The following is a 23,763-nucleotide window of genomic DNA, read 5'->3' as shown; positions in this document are numbered from 1 at the left end:
TACAGAAATTCAGAAATCATATTTGCTTACAGAATATATACGGAAATCAGAATCAGATTATATCATATAGTATTATAATTAATAGCTAAATTCTCTAACACTGACAGAATCTCTACGGATTCTGGCCCCTTATGCCTCCCTTTGTGCTCACGGCACCAGAACAAATATGCTTATGTGCTCACGGCACCAGAACAGATGTGCTTATAGCACCAGAACAGATTTCATCGGATCCGAAATAGACAGATATCAGATTTCAGATTGAGCTCATTTCAGATTTCCCAGACACTAACTGAATCTCTTAGGATCCAGGCCCCTTATATCTCCCTGTTAATAGCATATACAGATAGCATATCAATTCAAAAGAAATTCGGACGAATTCAGAAATCAAATAAAAATCGGGCAGCACAACGGCTGTATACGAAATTTACACAATTTTTCCTAAAAAATCACAGAATACCAAATTTGCATAGAATGTAGATAACAACATTGCAAGACTTTAATTCTACTGCTCAGACAATTTTAGACTACACAGAAAAATACAGTCGACGAAAAACGCCGTCAAATCAAATCTACCTGGATAAAAATCTCCTGAAAATAACCAAAATGTGCACACTCGGCATGTCGACAACATACAGAAAATTTCGCGGTAAAAACTGAACCAGACGGAAAATACGGACGAAAATCCCTTGCAAAAATCAATTCCGGACAGATAATACCGCCAAACACGACGGTTCTGAAAATTGAGAAAGGCGGATTGTGCCTTACCTTGCGTACAACACTTTCCTGAACAGTTTCGTCGGACGAAAATGGCTCGGCGTCACCCGAAAATCAACTTTTCCACTTTTTTCCTTCGTTCTTCTCTCTCCTAAGCTTTTTCTCTCTCTTCAAAATATCTCATTTCCATATATATCCAGACTGATCGTCCCAGACGATCGCACTTCGTCCCGGGACGATCTGGCTCTGGACAAGTGTCGTCCAGACGAGATTTAATTATCGTCCCCGGCGACCGGTCCTTTGGAGCATTTTCGTCCAGACGATCCAAATTTTCGTCCAGACAAACTGCTTAATTTTCACAATTCCGACCAAACCTGTACCGATCGTCCTGGGACGATCCAACTTCGTTTCGGACGATCCTGGAGCAAAGCGATCTTCACAAAGACTTTGTCCCACTACGTGGGGTTGGCTACATGAATCCTTTTTCGCCATTGTGTACTGTTTAAAGTCAAATTCTCATTTAAATCTAATAAAGAAGGATCATTTCTAATATTTTCTAACCATGTCTTTTTAGGTCTACCTTTACCTTTCTTAACATAAGTCAAATATAAAATCTCAACTTTCATAACTGGGTCATCGGAAGGCCTCCATTTAATGTGACCAAACAATCTACGGAGACTCTCTCTAATCTTATCTTCCATTGGAGCTACTTCAACCTTTTCACTTATATGCTCATTTTGTGTCCTATCTCTAAGGGTAAAGCCAGTCATCTACCTAAGCATCCTTATCTCTGCAACGCTTAACTTATTATTATGCTACTCTTTTAATGGCCAACATTTGGCACCATAAGGCATTGTAGGTCTCACTACCATCTTATAGAATTTCCCTTAGGTTTGAGGGGAACCTTTATGTTGTTGAGATAGTTGTTATTTGGTTTTGAATATTTGATATTCTTGCAACTTGTATGTTTTTGATGATTCTAAATATTATTGCTTTGATTATTATTTCTCCTTACATATTTTTGAAATAATTATTTTTGCTCTTGTGTGTACTAACATTTCAGAGAAATTATACTCTAGATTGCTGAAGATTTCAAATCAAGATCAATTTAGAGTATATTATAATTTGAAATATGTATTTTTTTATTTTATCGAGTCTGAGAGAGTGTGATTGGAATTGAGTAACTGAGCACACGCACACACACACACACACACACACCAGGGGCGTGTCTTAAATTTTATATTTTTAAACTGATCGTACAGTATGAAACTAGTTCGTACGGGACAATCTGGTCAGTTATTTTTCCTAACGAGCAATAGAGCGAACAAAAATGACCTAAAATTTTTTCTAAGTAAAGATCATACGGATGATATTTTTCATTCGTACCCGGACAATATGCTCTGGTTCATTCTCTAACGAAGCTTGTATGGATGATATTTTTCATTCGTACCGGGACAATCGGCTCTAGTACGTTCTTGAATGCAGTTCATACAGATGATATTTTTTGTTAATACCAGAACGTTGCCCTCTGGTACATCCTTGAATGAAGTTTATACGAACGATATTTTTCATTCGTACCTGGACGATGCCCTCTGGTACCCGGGATGATGGGCTCTATTTTGTCCTCAAATGAGGTTCATATGGATGATAATTTTTTATTGTACCTGGACGAATGGCTCTGGTCTATTTTTGTTCATTGTCCTGACGATTCGCACATACCAACTTCAAAATTTTCTATTTGGACTGGACGAACACAATTCATATAGGATAATGATCGGGTATGAATACATTTCATACCAATTCATAATGGGTTCGTACGCAATAGTTTTTGAACTGTTTGAGAAATTTTTTGGAATTTTTAATTATTTTTAATTAATTAAGTTAGTTAAATATTGATATTCAATTAAAATTAAATTAAGGTTGAATTTGATGTCAAAGCAAAGGTGTTTTAATTTTTTCTGATTAAGAGATTAATTATGGTCAGTTAGAGGCATTATATATACTTTTTATATTTAACTTTGATTTATTAGATTTTATTGAAGTTTACATGCTTAATTAAGGGTTTAAACTTAAATAAAATAATTAAGGGGCCTAATGACTTCAAAAATTAGTAAGATATTTTTTATGGGTGGGGAATGTCATTATGTTTATGTGTTCAAAGTTTAAAGTCAAGGGAGTATGCATCCTAATTATTAGAATTTTTCTAAGTTCTCTAAACAAGTCCTTAATTATTGTCCATAATGATGTCACTAAGTTAAGTAGGTTTGAATCAAGGTTTTACTAGCCCTTGGACTTAACACATATGAATGCATAAACAAAACACAATCAATTTCTTATATCTAGGAGAACCTAGGCTAAGTGGTGTGTGTACCCTTAACATATAAGTATTAAAGATAACCAACATACATAAAGCTTTAATTAGTGAATGATTGGAATACAACCATTCACTAATCATTTCAGATTGATTCTTATTCACATAGGCTCAAACATGTTTAAAGTTTAAAGACTCAACTAAAAACACTCAAGGATTTCAAGCATTTAATTTTATAATAAAAATAGGGCAATTTTGAATTTTGGAAAGATAGTTCTTAAAATAATCTTGAATATACTTTAATATCATGAAAATATTTTAAAATGATCTTTGATTTTATTATGATACATTAGAACAAATGCTTTAATTTTCAAAATATTTAATTCAATCTTAATTAGATATTAAAATATTTAATATTTTAATAATGATTTAAAATATATTCAATATAAAGTATATATATATGTAATTCTTAATTTTAAAATAAAATGTTTTGAATTTTTGATTTATTTTAATATTAATATCAACATTTCTTAATTAATTTTTAAAATTTAATTATTTCTTAAAGATTTTAAAAATTAAATATCCATTTAAAGCTACTAAACATATTTAATATTAAATATAATTTAAAAATTACATTAGTAAGAATTTTGGTACTCCCAAAAAATCAGATATTATTTTTGTATAAATTAATCAAAATTTTGAAAATATTTTGATTTAATATAATAAAATATTATTTAAAATGCCTAGTATTTAAATATTCAAAATAATTTAAAATATATTAAATATTTTAATTAGTTTTAATTTTAAATCAAAGAAGATTAAAATCTGAGCAGTTTGATATATTATACATAATTTTAGATAAGTAAATACTTTCTAATAATTTTTTGAATTTTGTGCTAAAGAAAATAATTAAAATAGTAATTATATATGAATTAACAGGTTTTGGTAGCACCGACGGCAGTTGGAGTACATGCGGTAACTTGGTATTGGCCCACAAAATCACAGACAATGATTGCTTAGCAGCATAATGATTGCACAACAGATAATCATCATATAATGATGAAATCGTAGATGCAGTTTAACTTGTCCGTCTTAGCTAGGTCCCTATGCCGTTGGATCCTCCGATGTAATGAATCAACACGATTGTGATTTAGCCAGACGGAGCAGATGACCATGAGATCAGATCCATGGTCGGAAGAATGCATGGAATGACTTGATCTGGGCCATTGATTGCGCGATACATCCCAGAAAATGTATACTAAGAGTACATAGCGAACGAACCATATAATGGGTTTTTTTAGCTCGTTTGCTCGATTCAATTAACTAAATCACTTGAAATTTTAAACCTAAGTTTAGCACATGAATATAAATCTTGGGGAATACTTAATATGGCTAAAAACTTGCTTAATAAAATGCTAAATAACCCTAACTATTATAACCTAGGGCTAAGGATTTTAAGAGATTTTATTGTTGGATCTTTGAGGTCTTGATACGGTTGAGCTTGTAGACTGGCCACTTAAGTTTTACTAGTTAAAAGCATGGATCAAAAGGCCTTGGATTTACTGGATGAAGCTTTGGATGGAATGGGTGCTAGGGTGGTAGGAGGATCATCGCCGGCGAGCATCCAATAGTTGGGTTTCACTTGGAAAGTGAGGAGGAGAGTCAGGGAATTTAAAAAGAATTAAGGGCTCGACTAAAGAGATATGGAGTGGAGAGAGATCATGAGGATTAGAATGGTGCTCCAAAATTGGGCTTTTGCCTTATTCAAATCTCCTGGAGGTGGTTGGATGGTCCTAATGCATCAGATACCTTACTCTATTAAGGGACAAGTGTCCCAGACCATTGGAAGGCTGAGACAAAGTCTGGAACGACCTTATGGATATTGGAAGCCTTTTGAGATGGGGGACCACTTCTTCTATTTTAGGTTGAACCTAGCCATAAGCTCAGTTTGGGGATCTTAAAAAGAGCTATAGGGCCTGAATGGAATGCCTAGAGCAACTAGGATATGAGGTGGTGGGATAGAATTAGGGAGTTAACCATATAGTATAGTTTAAGTTAGGATTAACTTCTTTAACTAGTCAACCAGTCAATGGAGGCTGAGGTGGAAAGGAAGGAGTGTGGGAAGCTATTTGGGTGAACCCCAAGCTTTGGGGTAATGCCCTTGAAATTTAAAAGAAGGGTTGACCAATGTGTGTTGAATGTACTTGGTCAAATTCAATAGATTTGACTCATTGATGATTAGGGAATGCTTGAGTCATGGATTGGATAAAATTATAGGTTTATAGGAGGTTTAGTGCTTAAGGGTTGGGAATGAAAAGCATAAGAAAGAGTTTTGACTAAGTAGTATGAGTTGACTTAGTCAACTCTACTTAGATTTGGTTGACCAAAGACTATGACATGCTTAGGCTATTATTAGGAGTTGGTTTGAGGGATTGAAATAAATTGAATAGGTTGAATGGGTTAGTTTGGCCCATTTAACCCTTAAAGGGTTATTGGGTTAAACTAAGTTGAACTAGTCAACTAGGTTGACCTAGGACCTAGGTTAGAGTTTAATGGATTGGGTTTGAATTTTAAAGTATAATAGGAAAGCTTTGTGGGGTCAAAAGGATTTCAATGGTCTAAGTGGCCACTTAAGCCCTTAAAGAGGTGTTGGATCAACTTGGGTTGACTTGGTTAACCAGGTTGACCCAGGGACCAAGTCTGGGCTCAACAAGTTTGACATGACATTTTGAATCTATGGGAGGTAGTTTCAAGATCTGGATAGATTATTTTGGTCAAATGGGCCTATTGGACCCTTGAAGGGCATTTGGGTCAACTTAGGTTGACTTTGCCAACCAGGTTGACCCAGGGTTTAGATTTGGGTCCAATGGGTTCCAAATGATGTTTGAGATTGATTGAAAAAGGTTTCAAAGGTTGATGAGATTGAGGCATGTTGAATTTTGGTCAAAAATCCAAAACTCCCCTTAAGGGCATTCTGGTCATTTTGACCTCTGGTCAATTTTGGGTCAAAGTGAATCCAATAAATATAGATTAATATTTAGTATATAAATATCAAAGGTTTTGAAGTGATTAAAGGCTTGGAAGAGACTCCAAGGTCAAATTCAATTAGGTGATAGGTCTAGTGTCATATGCCATAAAGATTTGAAGTTTTTTAGCCTTCAGAAATCAATCTGGTTATGGGGTTAGAGACCTTAAAATGAGCTTAAATTTGGATGATTGTCACTAGAGACATGTCATATCAATATGCAATTGATAAACTCTAAATTAAATGCCAATTAATTGGATTTCAAGGTGATATAAAAATCACCTAGAAGGGGTTTTAGGAACTGGGTCCTTAACCCAAAGATTTGGTTAGGAATGTTGGGTTTGGATTGGATATAGGAGTTGAATGGCTTGACTTGGCTCATCCATATCTGTGGAGGTCAATTAAATGATTGATATTGATTGGGTATGATTTGGAAGTTGATTGCATGTTGGTTGGAAGTTGGACCAAGGATTGAATTGAAGGGTAGAACTAGATTTAATTAGACTACAATTTGGTTTGACTGGGACCTATATGTATGAGGAGTGGACATCTCCTAGTTATCAATTCACCAGAGAGAAGGCTAGGTAGGTTCTAGAAACCTAATATAAAAATGAGATCAATAAGGCTTTATATACCCAGCAGATAGCTGCCCTTGCAGCCAAGCAAGAGCAGGTAAGGAAAGAACAAACTAACTGATAGATGTAGATGCAAAAATAGCTAATTTAGATGCAATAGTAACAGATGGAGATGTAACAAGCTCAAATGTCAGAGAAAATGTGAAAGATAAGAGAGCAAATGAGTGGGAGGAGTACAACATCAGCAGAGGAGGAGATTGAATTAGAGTATATATGATGTTATTTATTTTAACGACATGGGCATCTATAATTATGTGTTTTTATACATGTTTAGTTATTTGTGATTTGAACATCTTAAACTTTTTATAATTGGATATTTGTTGATGATATTCTTCTTGTTTCTATTATTATGTATATGTTTATGTTTAATGATTTAATTTGTGATGTTCTTATTTAGAAGTGAATGTATGAATGAATGTACATTATATTACACTTTTTTTCTATACAGGTTGAATTGTGGAAATTAGTTTCAAAAGGAAGAAGGTTAATTTTTTTTGTTTATGCTACATGTTTTTGACAGAATTTTCATCAGAACTAGTGTCAATAATACGATACATCGACATCTTTAATGGAAGGGTTTCACCGATTTTTGGTGGATATTATGATGATAAAGATCATCGGTGATAGGTCGATGGATTTATATGGCGGATTATCCAAAAGTATTGCTAGCATATAGTTCCACTGGAAAGGCCGGCGGATTATATACTGGAATTTGATGCCAAAAATAGCATAGTTTTCCTCATTTTTTGCCAGAATTTTATCTTAACACTTGACATAATATTTTATGACAAAAATATTTTGCCGGTTTAGATTTTTGGATGTGTGAATTACCGTCAGATCATTTTGCGCAAAAAATACGCCAAAAAGCACATATTTTTGGCAGATTTATATTTTTCAGCCAGTAACAAAGCATTTTCCTGTAGCGTTGATTCATTCCCATCAGGAAAACCTAGTTGATAGTGATTTAAGTAAGTAGTTTAAAAATCAATTTTTGAACTAATCATATTGTACCATTCTAATCATAATGTATGATGTTTGAAATCTTACTTAAATTAATTTAAATAAATAATTAATAAAATTAAGGTTTAATAAATATGATTAATCGTACTGTACGATTTGGATCATATTTTAGGACTTATAGAGACAAAATTTGATTGTCCCGAATATAGTACTAGATGAAATCTTAATTTTTTTAACTAATTGTATAGTATGATGCTAATCATAATGGACAAATCCTTGAGGTTTGAACTAAATATACAACATGATGTAAATTATATTAGATGATTGATAGATATAATTTCCAATCATCTTGGTGATCATCCTGTACAAATAGAATGAAATTGAACTAAGTGTACCATATAAACATTCGATTATACTGTATGATAAGTATGTAAAAATTGAACAGTTTGTTTGAATGACTGTTCCATCATTATGGACAAACCCCTATTTTGAACTAATTATATTATATAAACTCAATATGTACTATATGAATAGTAACAACTTAATTGAAAACATAGAGTTTTTAAAGCATTGTACTTAAGCAATTAAAATTATCTCTAAAATAACTTGATGGTTGAAGGAACTCTGAGGAAGAATTCTTGAAAGTGCTCTTTGGCTTGGAGTGGGAGAAAGTTAGGTAGTGCACAAGGGGGGAGGAGTGTGAAGGGATTTCACATCGTTGCTCTAGGCAAGCTTCCACCATACTTCTTTTAGTGGCCTTAGAGAGTTCTTGCAGTTGCTCTTCTAAGAGAAGCTTCAAGGTTAATGGCCGTGAGTTCTCTATCTTCACCAAGAGGTTGAAAAAGAATTAAAGGTTCTCTGCCGTCACCAAGAGGGTGTGAAAGAATTTAAAGGTTCATTTCCACACCAGGAGGGTGAGATAGCTTTCCGTTCTTCATCGCACCAGGTTTGGCTAAAATTATTTGTGAGGGCTTATCCAATTTGCTGTGTGGATTAAAGGAGAGTAACTATAATGTTTGTGTAATATTCAGAAAGGAGGACTCCGGGGAGTGAACATAAGTTAAGGTTGACTGAACTACTATAAAATTCTAGTGTGTTCTTTCTAATCTTTTTCTGCTCCTTTATTTTTGGTGTTTTCAATTTCTTGCTTAGATTTAAATTAAATTTCAAAATGTAGTTAAATTACTAATCTTGCTTGGTTAGATTTAATTTGTGTTAGGAATATTATATATATATATATATATTGATTATTTTTTGTTTCAAAACTTTGAAAAAGAAAATCAAAATTTTAATATGTTTCCTTCTCTTGACTAGAATTTTTCATAAATTGTGGTATTGGTTAAAACATACAAAAAAATATTTTATATGTATTTTTTAAAATAAATAATTTACCCCCCTCTTGGTACTCCTAGGGATAGTTCAATGAGATCTTACAACCTCCCATAAACTTTTAAGATTTCAATCTAATGGATTAGTTCCTAGATTTAAATAAATTAGGCTCCTGATTCTCTTTTAGTACAAATTTTGTTGTGCATGTAAGTTGAAAAATTCTTATTAGAACCTAGCTTTAAAAGCCAATTTCACATTGAAAAGTTTGTTGGACAAGACAAATATATGAGCCCTTTTAATAGAAATAACCCAAGCACCTTGCCTAACCTTGAAGAAGTTGTTACAAAAGGACCAATGATTTTTATGCAAGAATCTTCTCCAAAAATATGTATAAGAGATTACTTGGAAAAAATTTATTACAAATCCATCTTACTGAGAGAGAAAATTTCAAAAGTGTTTTAAAAATAGTTTTCCAAGGCTGCTTGTTATCAAAATGGATCATGGAATGTGTAAGGAATGTCAGGTTCTCATTCATTTTGAATGAGAAATTTTCAAAATGGATCAAGGCAGAGAGTGGGTTTCGCCAAGGATGCCCACTATCACCTTATTTATTCATCACGTGTTCTCAATAATTATCAAGTGTAATTAATAAGGAGGACAAGAGTTGGGAGTTCAAATTTCACCTAAAGCTCAAAAGGTTATACATCTATCATACACAGATCATATCTTAGTATTTGCTCAAGCATCTAATAGAGTAACCCAAGTTGTGAAGTGTATTGTTGTTGAATTTTGTGGTTGGACGTGGCAGAGAATAAATAATTCCAACTCTCAAATCTTATTAGGTAAGGCAGTTAAACATCTAAGGAAGAATCAAATTATGAGGAAATTGGGTTTCAAGGTGGTCAAGGAGCTGCATTACTGAAATTACTAGATTGACAAGAGGGGGGGGGGGGGTGAATTGTGAAAATTTGTTGCAATAATTTAAAATCCTAAGCAAGAGTTCTAATATGTTTGTGTTTTTTTAAATTTTAACAAGAAAACTTTAACTAATACGAAAGAAATTGATTGAACTCAACATGCAAAATTGAAATCCTTTTTCTCTCACAATTATCACCAAGTAAATATAAGGAAAATAAAGTGCAATAAAAAATAAAAAAGTAATAAGGAAAAAGCACACCAGAATTTTATAGTGGTTCGGTCAAACCATGACCTACGTCCACTCCCCGGAGTCATCCACTCCAGGAATTTTCACTACAAAACTATAGCTCTCATTTTGCCCCCTCAGTAAGGCGGAGAAGCCCTTACAAGACTCACTTTCATCAACCCGGCGTGGCGGAGTGTCAAGCGCTCTTCTCACCCTCCTGGTGAAGGCAGTGTACCTTAGGTCACGGATTTAGAAGAGTCTCCCCCTCAGAGAGCCTCCCACAAGTTCTTCTCGGGCCATAGAAGGAGCAAGATGTAGCAAGAGCGGAGCAACCGTGTGATCTCCCTCACACTTCTTCTCCCTCACCAAGCTCACCCTCTCCTTCCTCTCTCAAACCCTAAAAACTTCTCAAGAGCTCTCTCCCAAGGATTCCCTCTCTAATTACGTTCTCCTCTCTTTGTCACACACCCAAAAACATAACAATTTTGGCACATAAAATGGGCTCCAAAATTCCTAAAATTTTCCAAAGTAGCCGTTACAATCATACAGTACGATTTCACATTGTACAGTATGATATGTATAACAATCTTCATCCTGATATAAAGGTTTACAAACCGTTCAAAATAAATCGTATAGTACGATAAAATATCATACCATACAAACCTCCACTCTTCTGTTCATACAGGATAATATTAAGGATGATCAAAACTCTTCTCTATATATCGTAGGGTACGATCAACATCATACAGTACGATTAGAACAAATCAATAGATTGTCCAGGCTGATCTCCGGGATGATATCAAATCGGCCTCTGTTCATCGTATGGTATGATATATAGCATACAATACGATGAGTCAAAAATAAGAGATCATCCAGGACGATGTTCGGGACGATTAAAACTCATCTTTGTTCATCGTATAGTACAAACAGGTTCGTATAGTATGATGACCAATCAATGATTAAGCATTGATTTATTCAACTAATCACGGGTTATATTAAGTAAGTATTTGAAATAAATCGTACAGTATGAATTACGTCGTATAGTATGAACGATTGATAAAACTTAAACAAATCTGATGGCTAGGGTTTTGGATTAGTAACATATCATACAGTACGATATAAATTGTACAGTATGATATGTTCACAGAAATATATTTTAAACAGATCAGATCATACAGTACGATATAAAGTCATACAGTAAAATCAATAGAAAAAAATCTTCATTTTTGTTTCTTTTAAAAAACCATCTCCCCTTGTGTGTGTGTGTGTGATTGCTCAGACTTACATATAGTTTGTGGCTAGACTCAAGCAAAGAAAAAACTAAAATAAATAGAAAATTACATTATTTTAGACTCACACTCCTATTCTACCCAGTCTTGAGTCTTCCTGTTGTCGTGTGTAATTTGTGATCTTCCTGAAATATTAGTACTCACAGACAACAGCATAAATTAAAGAATATTCAATGAATAAATGTTAAGACGACTTTATTTGTCATCATCAAAAGCTCAAACTGGGGGTCATGGATTGCAACAATTACTTGGGTGTTTAAATTATTTTGAGAAGATTGAGAAGATTTGATTTTCAGTGTATGCTGGATCATGTATTGGAAAGACTTTATGCTTGGGGAAGTAAATTTCTTTCAATGGCTGGTAAGATCATTCTTGTAAAGTCCTCTCTTTTATCATTATCAAGCTTCTTATTAACACATTCCTTGGTTCCAAAGAAAGTATTGTATGAAGTGGATAAATTTTACAAAGATTTCATTTAACACAAAGGTAATGGAATGAAAGGGCTGCATTATGTATTATGGGATGAATTATGTAAACCAAAATCTATTAGAGGCATGGGATTGCACTCAACTGCTCTTAGAGTTGGCCCACTTAGATTGAGATTGGCTTGGAGATTTATTCAAAATCCAAATACTTTACTTCATAGAAATATTATTACTAAGTATGGTGATAATATTTTAAATGTTGAAAGCAAGAGAGGAGCTTCTATGACATGGAAAATTCTGCTTGATGGCGAAAAATTCCTCAAACCATTAGTGAGATGGAAATTTGCCGATGGAAGGAAAATTAATGTTCTAAAAGATATATGGTTGTTAGATAAATGATTTTGTACTTAGCCAACACTTGCTGATTGTGTGGGATTGGAGGATGTAATGCTTTACTAATTCTCTCAATGGATGGTAGCTTGAATGTGGAGGAGCTTCAACGATTTTTCTATGAGGATCTTATTTCGGTAATCTTGCAGGTTTCTGTCAATATTGCCGCTGATTATGATCATGTGGAAGCTATGTATCATTATATAGGGAAATCAATTGCTACTTTTTTTGTATGAAGTGTCAATGAACTGTTGCCCTAAGGAGGAAGACTTTGGATATTCAAATTGGTTAAGGAATCTGAAACTAAACCCTCGAGTGGAATTGTTTTGGTGGAGGATGAGTAAGTTTGCCATTCCAACAAATGAGTTTCTTAAACATAGGAAACTAAGTCACAATGATTTATGTGCAAGAGGATGTCAAGAAGTAGAAAGTTATGCTCATATTGTGGTTCATTATAAATTCTTGATTAAGATTATTCTATAGTTAAGAGAATGGAGTCTTAGCATTTCTACATTTCAATCATTAGAAGGTTGTCTGCGAGAACTTAGAAGCCTTTTGACTTTCTCTTCTAATATGGTGAAGTTGTATTGTACTACGGTTTGTCTATATTGGAAAAATAGAAATGAGTTGGTACACCAAAAGCCTACTCTTCAAAATTCAATAGTTGCAGCAAATGTTTTGTTTACAACCATGTTGCATTCATATCCAATGTTGGATAACTGACGTGTTAATCTCCTTAGGGAGTTTAATAATGTTTGGCACCCTCCACCGCTAGGTTGGATTAAAATCAATGTGGATCCATCACTTTTTGAATCGAATCTTGTTGGGATTGGACGTGTGTTTAGAGATCATAAAGGAAGGCTATTTCTTGCTTTTGGGAAAAAAAAGAATTCATTGGGATGTGACACAACTTGAGCTGGCGGCTGTTTTGACTATAAGGGGATTCATTCAAAGTTGAATGATGGATAGCAGAGTAATAATTGAAGGTGATAACTTCAACATCATTAAGTTTATTCAAGATTCTTTGAATAAATCAAAGTGGCAACTCAACACTTGGTGCACAAAGGATTTATTGTTCTTAAATGATTTTAATAAGGTGATCTTCCACCATGTTCATAGAGAATGTAACAAAATAGTTGACTATGTGCTACTTTGGCTTTAGAAGACAATTTCTTTTTTGATATGATAGTTTTTTTTTTGTGACATTCCTTCTCCCTTATCTAGTTTGTTAAAGAAGGAATGTGAGCCTTTTTATAGCTTGTAATTAGTTATTCTTCTAATGCAAACAGTTTTATTTTAATAAAAATAAATAATAATAATACTATTGTTGGTGGAATTTTGAAAGCATATTTTGAAAATATTGGCTCTAGGAAAGGATCTTAAGGTCTAGAGTGGATCCTAGGATCTAGAATTAATCTACAGTTTGGAAGGGCCTTAGTGACCTCATACAAAAATGAGGTCAACAACTATATAGATTGGACATATTATTCAATTTTCATTCAATTTTTTTCCACAAAACTGAATGATAAATCCAAATAATTAAATCTAGAAGACAACTCATTTCAAAATCAACGACTAATTGTCTGCATTAATTCAAACATTTTTCTGTTTAATGTCGCCTCAATTCATCATTAGTCAAAGTTCATAACCAAACTTTGAACAATTTATCAGAAATCGGGCACTCATGCGTAACCACTTGGACAAAATTAACACCTTACAAAACCGACCCGTCGATCCCAGTTCATACAAAATGGTCGAGTCGAGTCGTTCGAGCCAAAGCTTTACAATTTGTCACTTCCGATCGTCCTCATTAATTACGGTCCGATCCGCGGTAAAAAGTCGCAAGCGTCCATTTGTGTTGATCGCTACGGCCTACCGGTATTTCTTAATTCCAAGAAGTCAAACTCAGTGGGAATAGCCAGTAGGGATCTACCACGCCTGTAGTGATGGCCCATATCGTTGAATTTGTTCAAGGGTACGCTGCCTCGCGGCGCAGGTAGCCATTCGTGCACCAAGCCTTCCTTTATATATATATATCTTTGAACCCGAGGGTTAGGAGAAGCCACACACTCTGCATTCTGAAATTTAATCGTGTGTTTGAAGATGAGCTCAATGAAAGTTCCAGCTCTGCTGCTCATGGCCTACTTTCTTCTTTCTATTTTCTTGCATCCATGTCTTTCTTTGGGTTTGCAGAATACCTCTAATCAGATAACAGAAGCATACAGAAACGATGGTGCGTGAGCATGATTTTATTTACATTTTGAGAAATTACGTTATTAGAATTTGACGATTTTAGTATTGGCGTTAACGAAGGTTTTAATTAATTGTTCTGATTTGATTATTGCAGCTAAAGCGATAGATCAAGGAATTGCTTATATGCTTATGCTGATAGCACTTGTACTGACGTATCTTATTCATTGAAGCTGGGTTGATTATTTCCAGAAAAACGTATCAGCAGTCGATTATATATCCACTTGGTTTCTTATTCGTGATTGGTGAATGCATGCTAAATAAGCTGCAGATTGTACTACGACTGTTGTAAAATTATATTGCCATAATATTTTGTTGAAATAATAATATGCTTCTGACTTTATATTTAATTTGTGGAGTTTTCCGAATCAGTCAATTCATTACAGCTTTATGATGAACTGAATTTAAGCCAGCGTTACTACTCTCTTTCACTCTAGCTTCTGCAAGTTTTCTTTAAAAATTGTTGCATATTTTGAGAAAAGTTTCTGTGAGGAGAGAGAAAATCGTCATGGGAGATAGGGTCTTCAAATTACAAAACATTTGTAAAGATAATACTTTTCACCTGACCTTATACTTCTACACTATGTAGGAAAAATATTTTCTGAGACTTTCTAGCTACTTAGTTCTCCATCCATTGTTCAGCCCGCGGTCCGTGCATGATCCACACGTACGTCACCTATTTGTAATTAGCAGTAAGTCGTTAATCTCACCAATAATAAGACAATAATTAAATTACTACAAAGGAAAGTATCTCACAAGCATTTGATGCATAGTCATAATTGTAAGAAATCGACAATAATTAAACACATTAATTAATAGAGAACTAAATATTTAAAGTAAAGATAGTATAGCTAATTAATTCCACATGTAGTTAGTTTTTGTGCAAGTAATCAACATTCCTTCAAGACACGACAAAAAAAGCTACCAAAGTCTACATGACCGACTCAAGATCATATTATCAATTTCATACTTAACACCATATTATTGAGAATAGTAGTTAAATCTTTTATTCATGTAAACAATTTAGAGAAAGAGGGGAAATGATACTTGCTTCTTGTTTTTTGGAGTCTCAGTGATGTCTTCTTCAAGAATTGTTGGTAATATTCTTTCTCATTATCTAATCCTCTACTCCATCGTGTTTGTATTCTTGATCGGCTAATTGGTACTCCTAATCATTTTACTCTTTTTTATTCGTCTTATTTGACTTTGCACATTAAGTATTGTTCGGTAAATATAGGGTTCTATTTATGGGTTTTGTCGAAGTTTAAGCTAGAACCAACAAAGAAAATTCTTCCTTGGTCTCCCTTGTTCATAATAAAACCTATTACCTTATTTGATGGTCCTTCAAAATCTTTTAAGGGTTCTTTGTTGGGTTAGGAATCAACTATTTCTTCTATTTCCATTGAGCAACCCAATATCTTTAAAGCTAAACCAACCATTCTTTCTTTAGATGAGGAGATTGAAGCTTTTGCTTACCATTTTTTAATTTGCTTCAGTGAGTAAATTTACTTCTGGTTATTTATCTATCAATGATCTATATAAATTTATTAATTGGTAATCTAAATTATTTTGGCTATTTTACTCTTCAATTGTTCAATAACAATATAATAAAAATGTCTATCATTGACAGATATGCCATTGGTAATAATAAATTTACCGTCAATGAATTCTTAATCAATGGTTTTATGAAAAAAAAGTTAGTAAGTAAAACCCTCAATAGAAAGAAATTTTTTCATTATTCATTCACACATTTTGATGTATAAATTACTAACAAATTGTTTAACCAAAATTTATCAATAATCCATCTATAATTACTAAAATTTCATCATTAATTACTAACCCTATTTCCATCGATAATCAATCAATATTATTGATATTTCAATTAGTAACCTATTAATATCCATTAGCAGAATATCCATCATGAACTTACAATATATCGATATCCTGATTGAAATTCCATAAATTTAAATAATAAAATTTTAGTAAATACAGAAGAAGGTGATATGATATGAATTCTGCATTTCTAAAAAATTTAACAAAAGAAAAAAAAGTATTAGTATATATCACATTTGAAAACATATAGAACTATCAAACAATATTTAAAATAGTTGCATTGTAAAATATTCTAAAAATGATTACTAACAACACATTAACACCCCTTAAAAATGTTCTTACGTACTAAAGTAAGTTTAAGAAATAATAAATAGTGAAAGTTTGTGTAGGTTGTTAAACCTCTAAGAACCTGCCCGAAGCTAATCAAAAGGAGGGGGGGGGGAAAAGGATAATCTTTTTATACTTTTTCAAACAGTAAAATTAGACGATTTCAATAATGGATGCAGAAGCAAATAAATTCATAATAACAAAATAAATAGAAGTTTTCAACAATATAGTAAATCACAAAAAATATGAAAATTAAAATGCGGAAAAGTAAAAAGAACAAACACACTAAATTTTATAGTTGTTCAGTCAAATCTGACCTCCATTCTCCCTGTAAGCCTCCAATCCAGGTATTGCACTAAACCTTTTAGTGTTTCTCCATTAGCCATAACAGCTAGGTGGAAAAGCCCATACAAAAACTCTGTCACTAACCCGGTGCGGCAGAGTACCTTAAATATTTTTTACCTTCCTGGTGAAGGCAGAGAACTTGAAATCTTTTTTCTCCCTCTTGGAGATAGCAGAGAACCAAGAAACCTTTTACTCCATCCAGGAGTTGGCAGAGAACTACAATCTAGTGCTAAAGAATGTCTCCCTGAAGCCACCTAAGAATCAAAGCAAAGACTTGAAGAAGATTCGAAGGAACTTTGCATGGAGTAACCTTGTGAACCTCTCAAAACTCTTTACAAGAACTCTACCCCTCTTCTCTACCAAAGCTCTCCTCGACTCTCTCTCTCTCTCTCTCTCTAAGCTCCCTCTCAAGCACACTCAACAGAAAAAATATGTCTTATAATAAAATGTAGGAGTTTAAATAAAAAGCCTCCAAAGAAGCCATAAATTTCTATTTTTCATAAATGATCAACACGTACGATCGTTAGATCATCATGTACGATTAGCGCAAAACGTCATTACCATACAGTATAAATTATATTGGTCTGTACGATCAATTAAAGAGATTATACTGATCGTCCCATACGAAATTGCTATCGTCATATACGATTAGTATAGGAGAATGTATTGATCATCCAGTATGATAAACAATGATGGGCGTGATTAAATACTTCCCAGACATCTCTTGGGTAGGACATTATGATCTTCATATATAATATGATTGATCAATTAAATCTTAATTAGTTTCTAATTACATGATCAATTTAGTCATGATTATTACAAATCATCTAATATATAGTACTGTATTATTTGAGAAAAAACTGAATATTAAAATATTACCTAAATTGTGATTGGCGGCTAAATATTATGATTATACCTGATCATCATGTATGGTTAGGATAATTTAGTATGATTAGTTTAATCAATCTCAATTATCAAAGGGTACCATAATTAAGATTTTCTGGTTAACTGATCGTCCACTATGATATAAATTGTATTATACGATTAGTTTAAAAAATAGAAATTTTTCTAACTCACAAACTCACTTCCTAGAGTATTTGTGTGTAAGATTACTCAGCTTAGTATCCACTTTATACATAACTTGACTACAAAAAGATAAATGTACATTGAAGTTGAAATTACAAATATACTCAACCCTAGTCAACCCAATCTTGAGCTGATTGAAGTTCCAAGTGAACGATGGACTAGGAATATTAGTGAGCAAGCTAAAATAGATATGCAGTAAATTAATTGACAAGACATAACAATAAGGAAATTATAATATTTGCTATCACCCAAATCATAATACTTGAGTCCAAATTTGCAACAATCTTTACCTTTTTAATGATGACAAACATTATTGTTTAAAGATATTAAAATTCTTTTCTATTCTCTAATCTCCCTCTTAGAAGGTAAATTTTGAGAAGTAAGGTGAGTAAACAAAAACTTTATTTTAATTAATTTTTTAATATGAAATAAATATTAGAAATAATTAGCAAAAATAAATATAAGCAAAGTAATAAAATGACTTCATTTAAATGAGGGTGCAAATAATTGAATAACAAACTACTACTCCACCTTTTGACATCACAAAAAGAAGGAAATAACTTAATAACAAAAGACATAAAGGAGAGAAAAAAACACACACATGCATCATAAAGTACAGAAGTAAAGAACAATACAACAACTGGAACAAAAACATAGAGTAAATTAGAAAAAGGAAGAATCCTAATTAGGTGGAGATGGAGGTGGTGGTGGAGGCTGAAAGAAATGTTGAAGGGAGGAAAATTATTCTCTAAACCAGGCCATATCCTTATTATACTGTTGTTGCTGTTGGGCTAGGTAAGAGTCAAAGCAAGCTAGACCTTGTTTATGTTACTGCTGCTGCTATGCTACGTAGGAGTCAAAATAAGCCTCCCACTGATCAAACCTCTGAACCAGCTGATCAATATAAGACTACTGGCAGATAGGGGCAGGTGCAGGAATAGGTCCTCCCTCCTCTTCCATAGGCTCTTCATGCATAGTGTGACAATGAGTATTATGAAGGACGTGGAAGGAGCTATTATAGAATATAGGGAGGTGATCAGGCGGAGCATGAAATTGAAGATTGTATTTGACTCTACGACAAAGGAAAGTAAATGTCCTAATGTAAGGTTAGACATTCTTTTATGGTGAGGATCTCAAATGCATGTTAAGTTGTCAAGATAGTGATGATAATATCAGCTGCATTAAAGTCAATGTTAGCCATGATGTAGTAGGTGGCAAGTGAGGGAACAAGGGTAATGTTAATATGATCCTCAGCTTTTGGAATGATTGAGTTACGAAGGATGTGCTGAATGATTCAAGCATCCTAGACTAAGGTGTTAACTTAGGCTACATGATAGTTAACATTAGTTTCTATAAGAATGTTGTTTGTAGGGTTCCAATTATAATCATGATTTGAGTCTAAAATGTGAATATTATCTCCAATAGTGGAAAGATGAAGAAATTCATGTAAGTCTTGGTGAGTGATTTCTACAGGTTTTTTATTAACATAAGATTATATAGCAGTAACTTCATTATTAATTTGAAGGCTTATGAAAAATTTGAATAGAAGTTTAGATTTGAATGAAAAGGCAAGGGTGAGGATGAAACTTAGAGTTGTGCTAGCAGAAAGATTGAGTACCTAAAAGTTTAAAACCTCGTGATTGATGATTTTGGAAAGGGTAAGTCCAGTAGTTTTATAATGATTAAAAGCTGCTTCATCAGCATCCTCTATATATCTAAGATTGATAGTACACCTAGAGGAACTACCCATAAGTGCTCGAGAATGTTTTCCATCAGCCATTTTAAGGAATGAGAGCGCAAGAGGAAAGTAAAGGATAAGAGGATTGAAATGGTGAAAAGAAAGTGAAGAAACTCTTGTTATTTATGTAAATATTGCTAGATCATATAGCATGATTATGAGATTATACTGAATAATCATGGGCAATCAATTAATCCAGATGATCAATAAAAAAGGTGGTCTTATTGTATAGTACGATCAGACATCATATTGGACAATTAGGGAGAGATCGTTTATCCTAAGGAGTCAACCTGTACGGTTATTAACTTATTTGATCATACAATATGATAAGGTGGATAGTACAATATGATGGGTTAAAAAAATTGTACCAACTAAATTCAATTTGTGCAATGGCTCCTTCCACATAGATCGTACAATATGAAGAAGTAATCATATAGTACGATCACTAATAATCGATGAATATGAACTGTTAGTTGCATTGTGATCAGACATGTGATGAAAATTGTGCATATTGTATAGTATGTTATGGATCATATAATACTATATGAGAAAAAAATTAGAGATGGAGATGAATGATCAGAAAAGCTACAAGAAAGAAGATAAAGTAAAATAAGTAAAAAAATAGCTAAAATATAACATAAGTTAAGTAATCAAGAGAAAATACAATATTTTTTTATTCGATAAACTTCAGTAAATGTTAAATTTTCCTTATTATTAGATTAAAAATCAGTAAGGAATAAATTGACAATGTTGAAATCAAGAAAGGTTAAAAATTGAATTTTGTAAACCCTAACTTGAGCTCCTTACAGGTCAAATTCCTTTTCAAACAAACTCTAATTCAAAAAAAAAAAAAAAAAAGATAGGAAATGTGATTTATTCAAAATTTGTTTCAAAATAATATTTGATTGAATAAAATTATAATGAAATGAGTTAGAAATCATAATTTTCAAATTTAAGTGTAGGAGATATCAATTGGCACTTAGAGTCTTTCAAGATTTTAAAGATTTAAAAGAAAGGGAAGCTAATTCATAGTGGGCTCATTTTATGCCTCTTTTTTAGCTTTTGAAGCACATTACTCTTTGTTTGATTTTTTATACACTTTGTGCATCTTGTAATTATTTAGCAGCTTTTGCGCAACTTTTTAGTTTTGGGCTCATTTTGTGCCTTTTTTAATTATTTTAATGCTAGTTTTTTTTTTCAAAATCTTTTAAAAAATTCCTCTCAATTGTGAGATTATCTTTCAAATGTGAGAGAAGACAAACTCACTATCTTATATAAGAAAGAGTAAACCACAAAATAAATTTCTATCTATAAGATAAATGCAAACAACTTGATTAAGAAAATTTGAAGTAGATTCATGAACTTGGAACATTACTCATATGAGATAAATGTTGTAGGAAGATGAAGCAGATATTTATTTTAAGGTCCAACTTTTAATTTGAAATAGATTTTGATTTGATAAGAAAATACACCACTAAAGAAGTTAGAGGAGGAAGAGAAAAAATCATCAATTATTCTTTTTAACTATTTGAGAATAGTCAACCATAGCTTAAGAACATCTAAACAAAAATAAGGCAAAATTATCATTTAAAACAAATTTTAGTAGAATTGAGGTGTGATCAGATTCTTAAAATACTGAAAAAAAAACATAAAATAAAAATACAAGTAAAAAAATAAAATAGCGAAAAGCAAAACATAAACAAAAAGCATCAAAAATGCCTTTATTAATTTGAACACATTATTGGGAAATTATGAGTTTTCAAAGCTTGAGGGTCGTTCAACATACACATCTTCTTTTATTACCCCATTTAAAAGGCACATTTAACATTCATTTTATACAATTTGAATCGCTTAAAGTATGTGAAAGCTAGTAGTACCCTTATGGCTTTTAGTCTAGCTATAGGGGCAAAAGTCTTTTTAAAGTCAATCACTTTTATTTGGCTATACCCCTTAGCCACATGTCTTACTTTATTTCTAACCACTACACCATAATTATTCATTTTATTTTTTAAAACCTATTTTGTTCCAATAATACTATAGCCCTTAGGTCTTTCAACTAGCTCATGAATATTATTCTAGCAAATTGATTCAATTCTTCTTATATGTCTAGGATCTAGAATTCATTAGATAGTGCTTGATTTATATTTATGGGTTCAATTATTAAGATAAAAGAAGAGTAGCTTGCTTCTTTTCTAAGTCCATGCCTAGTTTTAACACCATTAGATGGGTCTCCTAAGATTAGTTCTTCAGGGTGAGTTGAAGAATATCTCCATTCTCTATGTAGTAAATTTTTAGTTTATACCCTTTCTTTCGAATTTGCATATTCTTCTCCTTTATTTCGAATTTGCAACTTTAAATAAGACATACAGAAAAATGGAAGCTGCCATTTTCTAGAGAGAGAAAACAATTTTCAAATTGTTCTGTTCTGTTTTTTCTCGGCGATCTGCTGCGCCGATTATCTTCTTTCGATCATCTGAAGATGAATGATGGGTGAATCTTTACCAATTACTGCAATGGATGGGAGGACTGATCCTCCAGATTCAATGATTTCTGAATTAAATTCTTCTTTTAAAATTCGGTCTGGTATGAAGGAAAAAATCACTGTTAAAGAAAAGCCATTGATCATTAATGAAGGTGCCTGTCTTTATCCAAAAAAGACGATTCCAGTTATTGGAAAAGGCAAATCTGTTCTTATTGAAGATAAAGTGAAGAGTCGAAAGTTTTTTAAAAATCTGAAATTCAATTCTGTTAGCCCGAATAATTCGGATTCGTCTGATTTCAAATTACATGTGAGTAGATTTGGTAATTCTACTACTTGCAATCCTGTTGATCTGAATTCCAAAGGTGCGAATTTAAGGAATGTTGATACGGTGATTGATATGAATCAACCAGATGTTGATAAGATGTATACTGATGAGCCGCAACCACTAAAAAATACAGCAATTCAAAATGATCTGGAACAGGTTAGACATTGTATTTCACGAGATTTAAATTCTGAAAGTCAGATTCCAAACAAAATTTATCCTCCTGTGAATACTGATAAAATGGGCAATTTCAAGACTAATGCTTGGGCAAGAAATGCTAAAGTGAAAGTGGATAATTTGAACTTAGGTTCATTTCTTAATTAAGATGGAAAAACGGTTAAACTTCATATGGAGAATGTATTGGAGAATTCCAGAAAACTGACAAATGCTCTTGTTATCAAAGTTTTTGGTGATAACATCCCATTCTATGTTATCAACAGTGAACTGAGAAGACAGTGGAGTGGCTTTGGAAACTTTAGACTCACTATGCTGGGTAAAGACTGGGTTTTATGCTCTTGTGAAAATGCAGAGATTATGGACTCTATCTTATATGAAGGACCTTGGTTTGTTAAAGGTCATATTGTGGGTATTGATAAATGGACAACTTCTTTCTCTACAAATTCTTTGAAAGGTCTTTCTGCTCTTGTTTGGATTAGACTTCCTAATCTACCTTTGTACTGCTGGGATGATATTAACATTTGTAGAATTGCATCTCTAGTTGGGAAGCCATTTCTACTTGATGGAAACATGATCCAATGGAATCGAAGAGAATTTGCTAGAATTTGTGTTCGTATCAATTTAGATGAACAACTTCCCTTGGGAGTATGGGTGGAAGGGGATTCTACAAAATTTTATCAAAGAGTGGAATATGAAAAAGTTTCAAAGCTTTGTTTCAAATGCTGCAAAATTGGACACCTAATGGTGAATTGTCCTGTGTGTAAATCTGCTGAAGTCATAAATAAAACAGGTTTACCTGATCCGGTAGTAAATTCTGATGTTCTAAAAGTAAATTCTGAAGTTATAACAAATGTTGATCCGGAAGAGCATGGATATGGCCCTTGGATGCAAGTCAAGTATGGGAAAAAAAGAAGAATTCAAAACAATGCTTTTAAGGAAATTCAAAAAAATGTGCCAGTTGATAGACCGAAGGCTTTTAAA

General features: G+C 32.8%; 1 protein-coding gene and 1 long non-coding RNA gene across 2 annotated transcripts; both read left to right on the top strand.

The window, feature by feature from the left end:
* Positions 1-14,286: 14,286 nt before the first annotated feature.
* LOC110103491 lies at positions 14,287-14,822 on the top strand. The gene is made up of 2 exons (XR_002303959.2): positions 14,287-14,455; positions 14,570-14,822. It is a non-coding gene; the product is annotated as an uncharacterized LOC110103491 (long non-coding RNA).
* An 8,131-nt stretch (positions 14,823-22,953) lies between these two features.
* On the top strand, positions 22,954-23,678 carry LOC110103492 (the record flags this gene model as incomplete). The annotated part of the gene is made up of 1 exon (XM_020832235.2): positions 22,954-23,678. A coding segment is annotated over exon 1 (725 nt), but the record flags the coding sequence as incomplete, so codon positions are not given.
* Positions 23,679-23,763: the final 85 nt, after the last annotated feature.

The sequence above is a fragment of the Dendrobium catenatum genome, unplaced genomic scaffold (genome assembly GCF_001605985.2).
Source record: "Dendrobium catenatum unplaced genomic scaffold, ASM160598v2 fragScaff_scaffold_1584, whole genome shotgun sequence".
NCBI classification, from domain to species: Eukaryota; Viridiplantae; Streptophyta; class Magnoliopsida; order Asparagales; family Orchidaceae; genus Dendrobium; species Dendrobium catenatum.
Note: the sequence above shows the minus strand (reverse complement) of the source record. Positions and strands in the feature narration are given on the sequence as shown.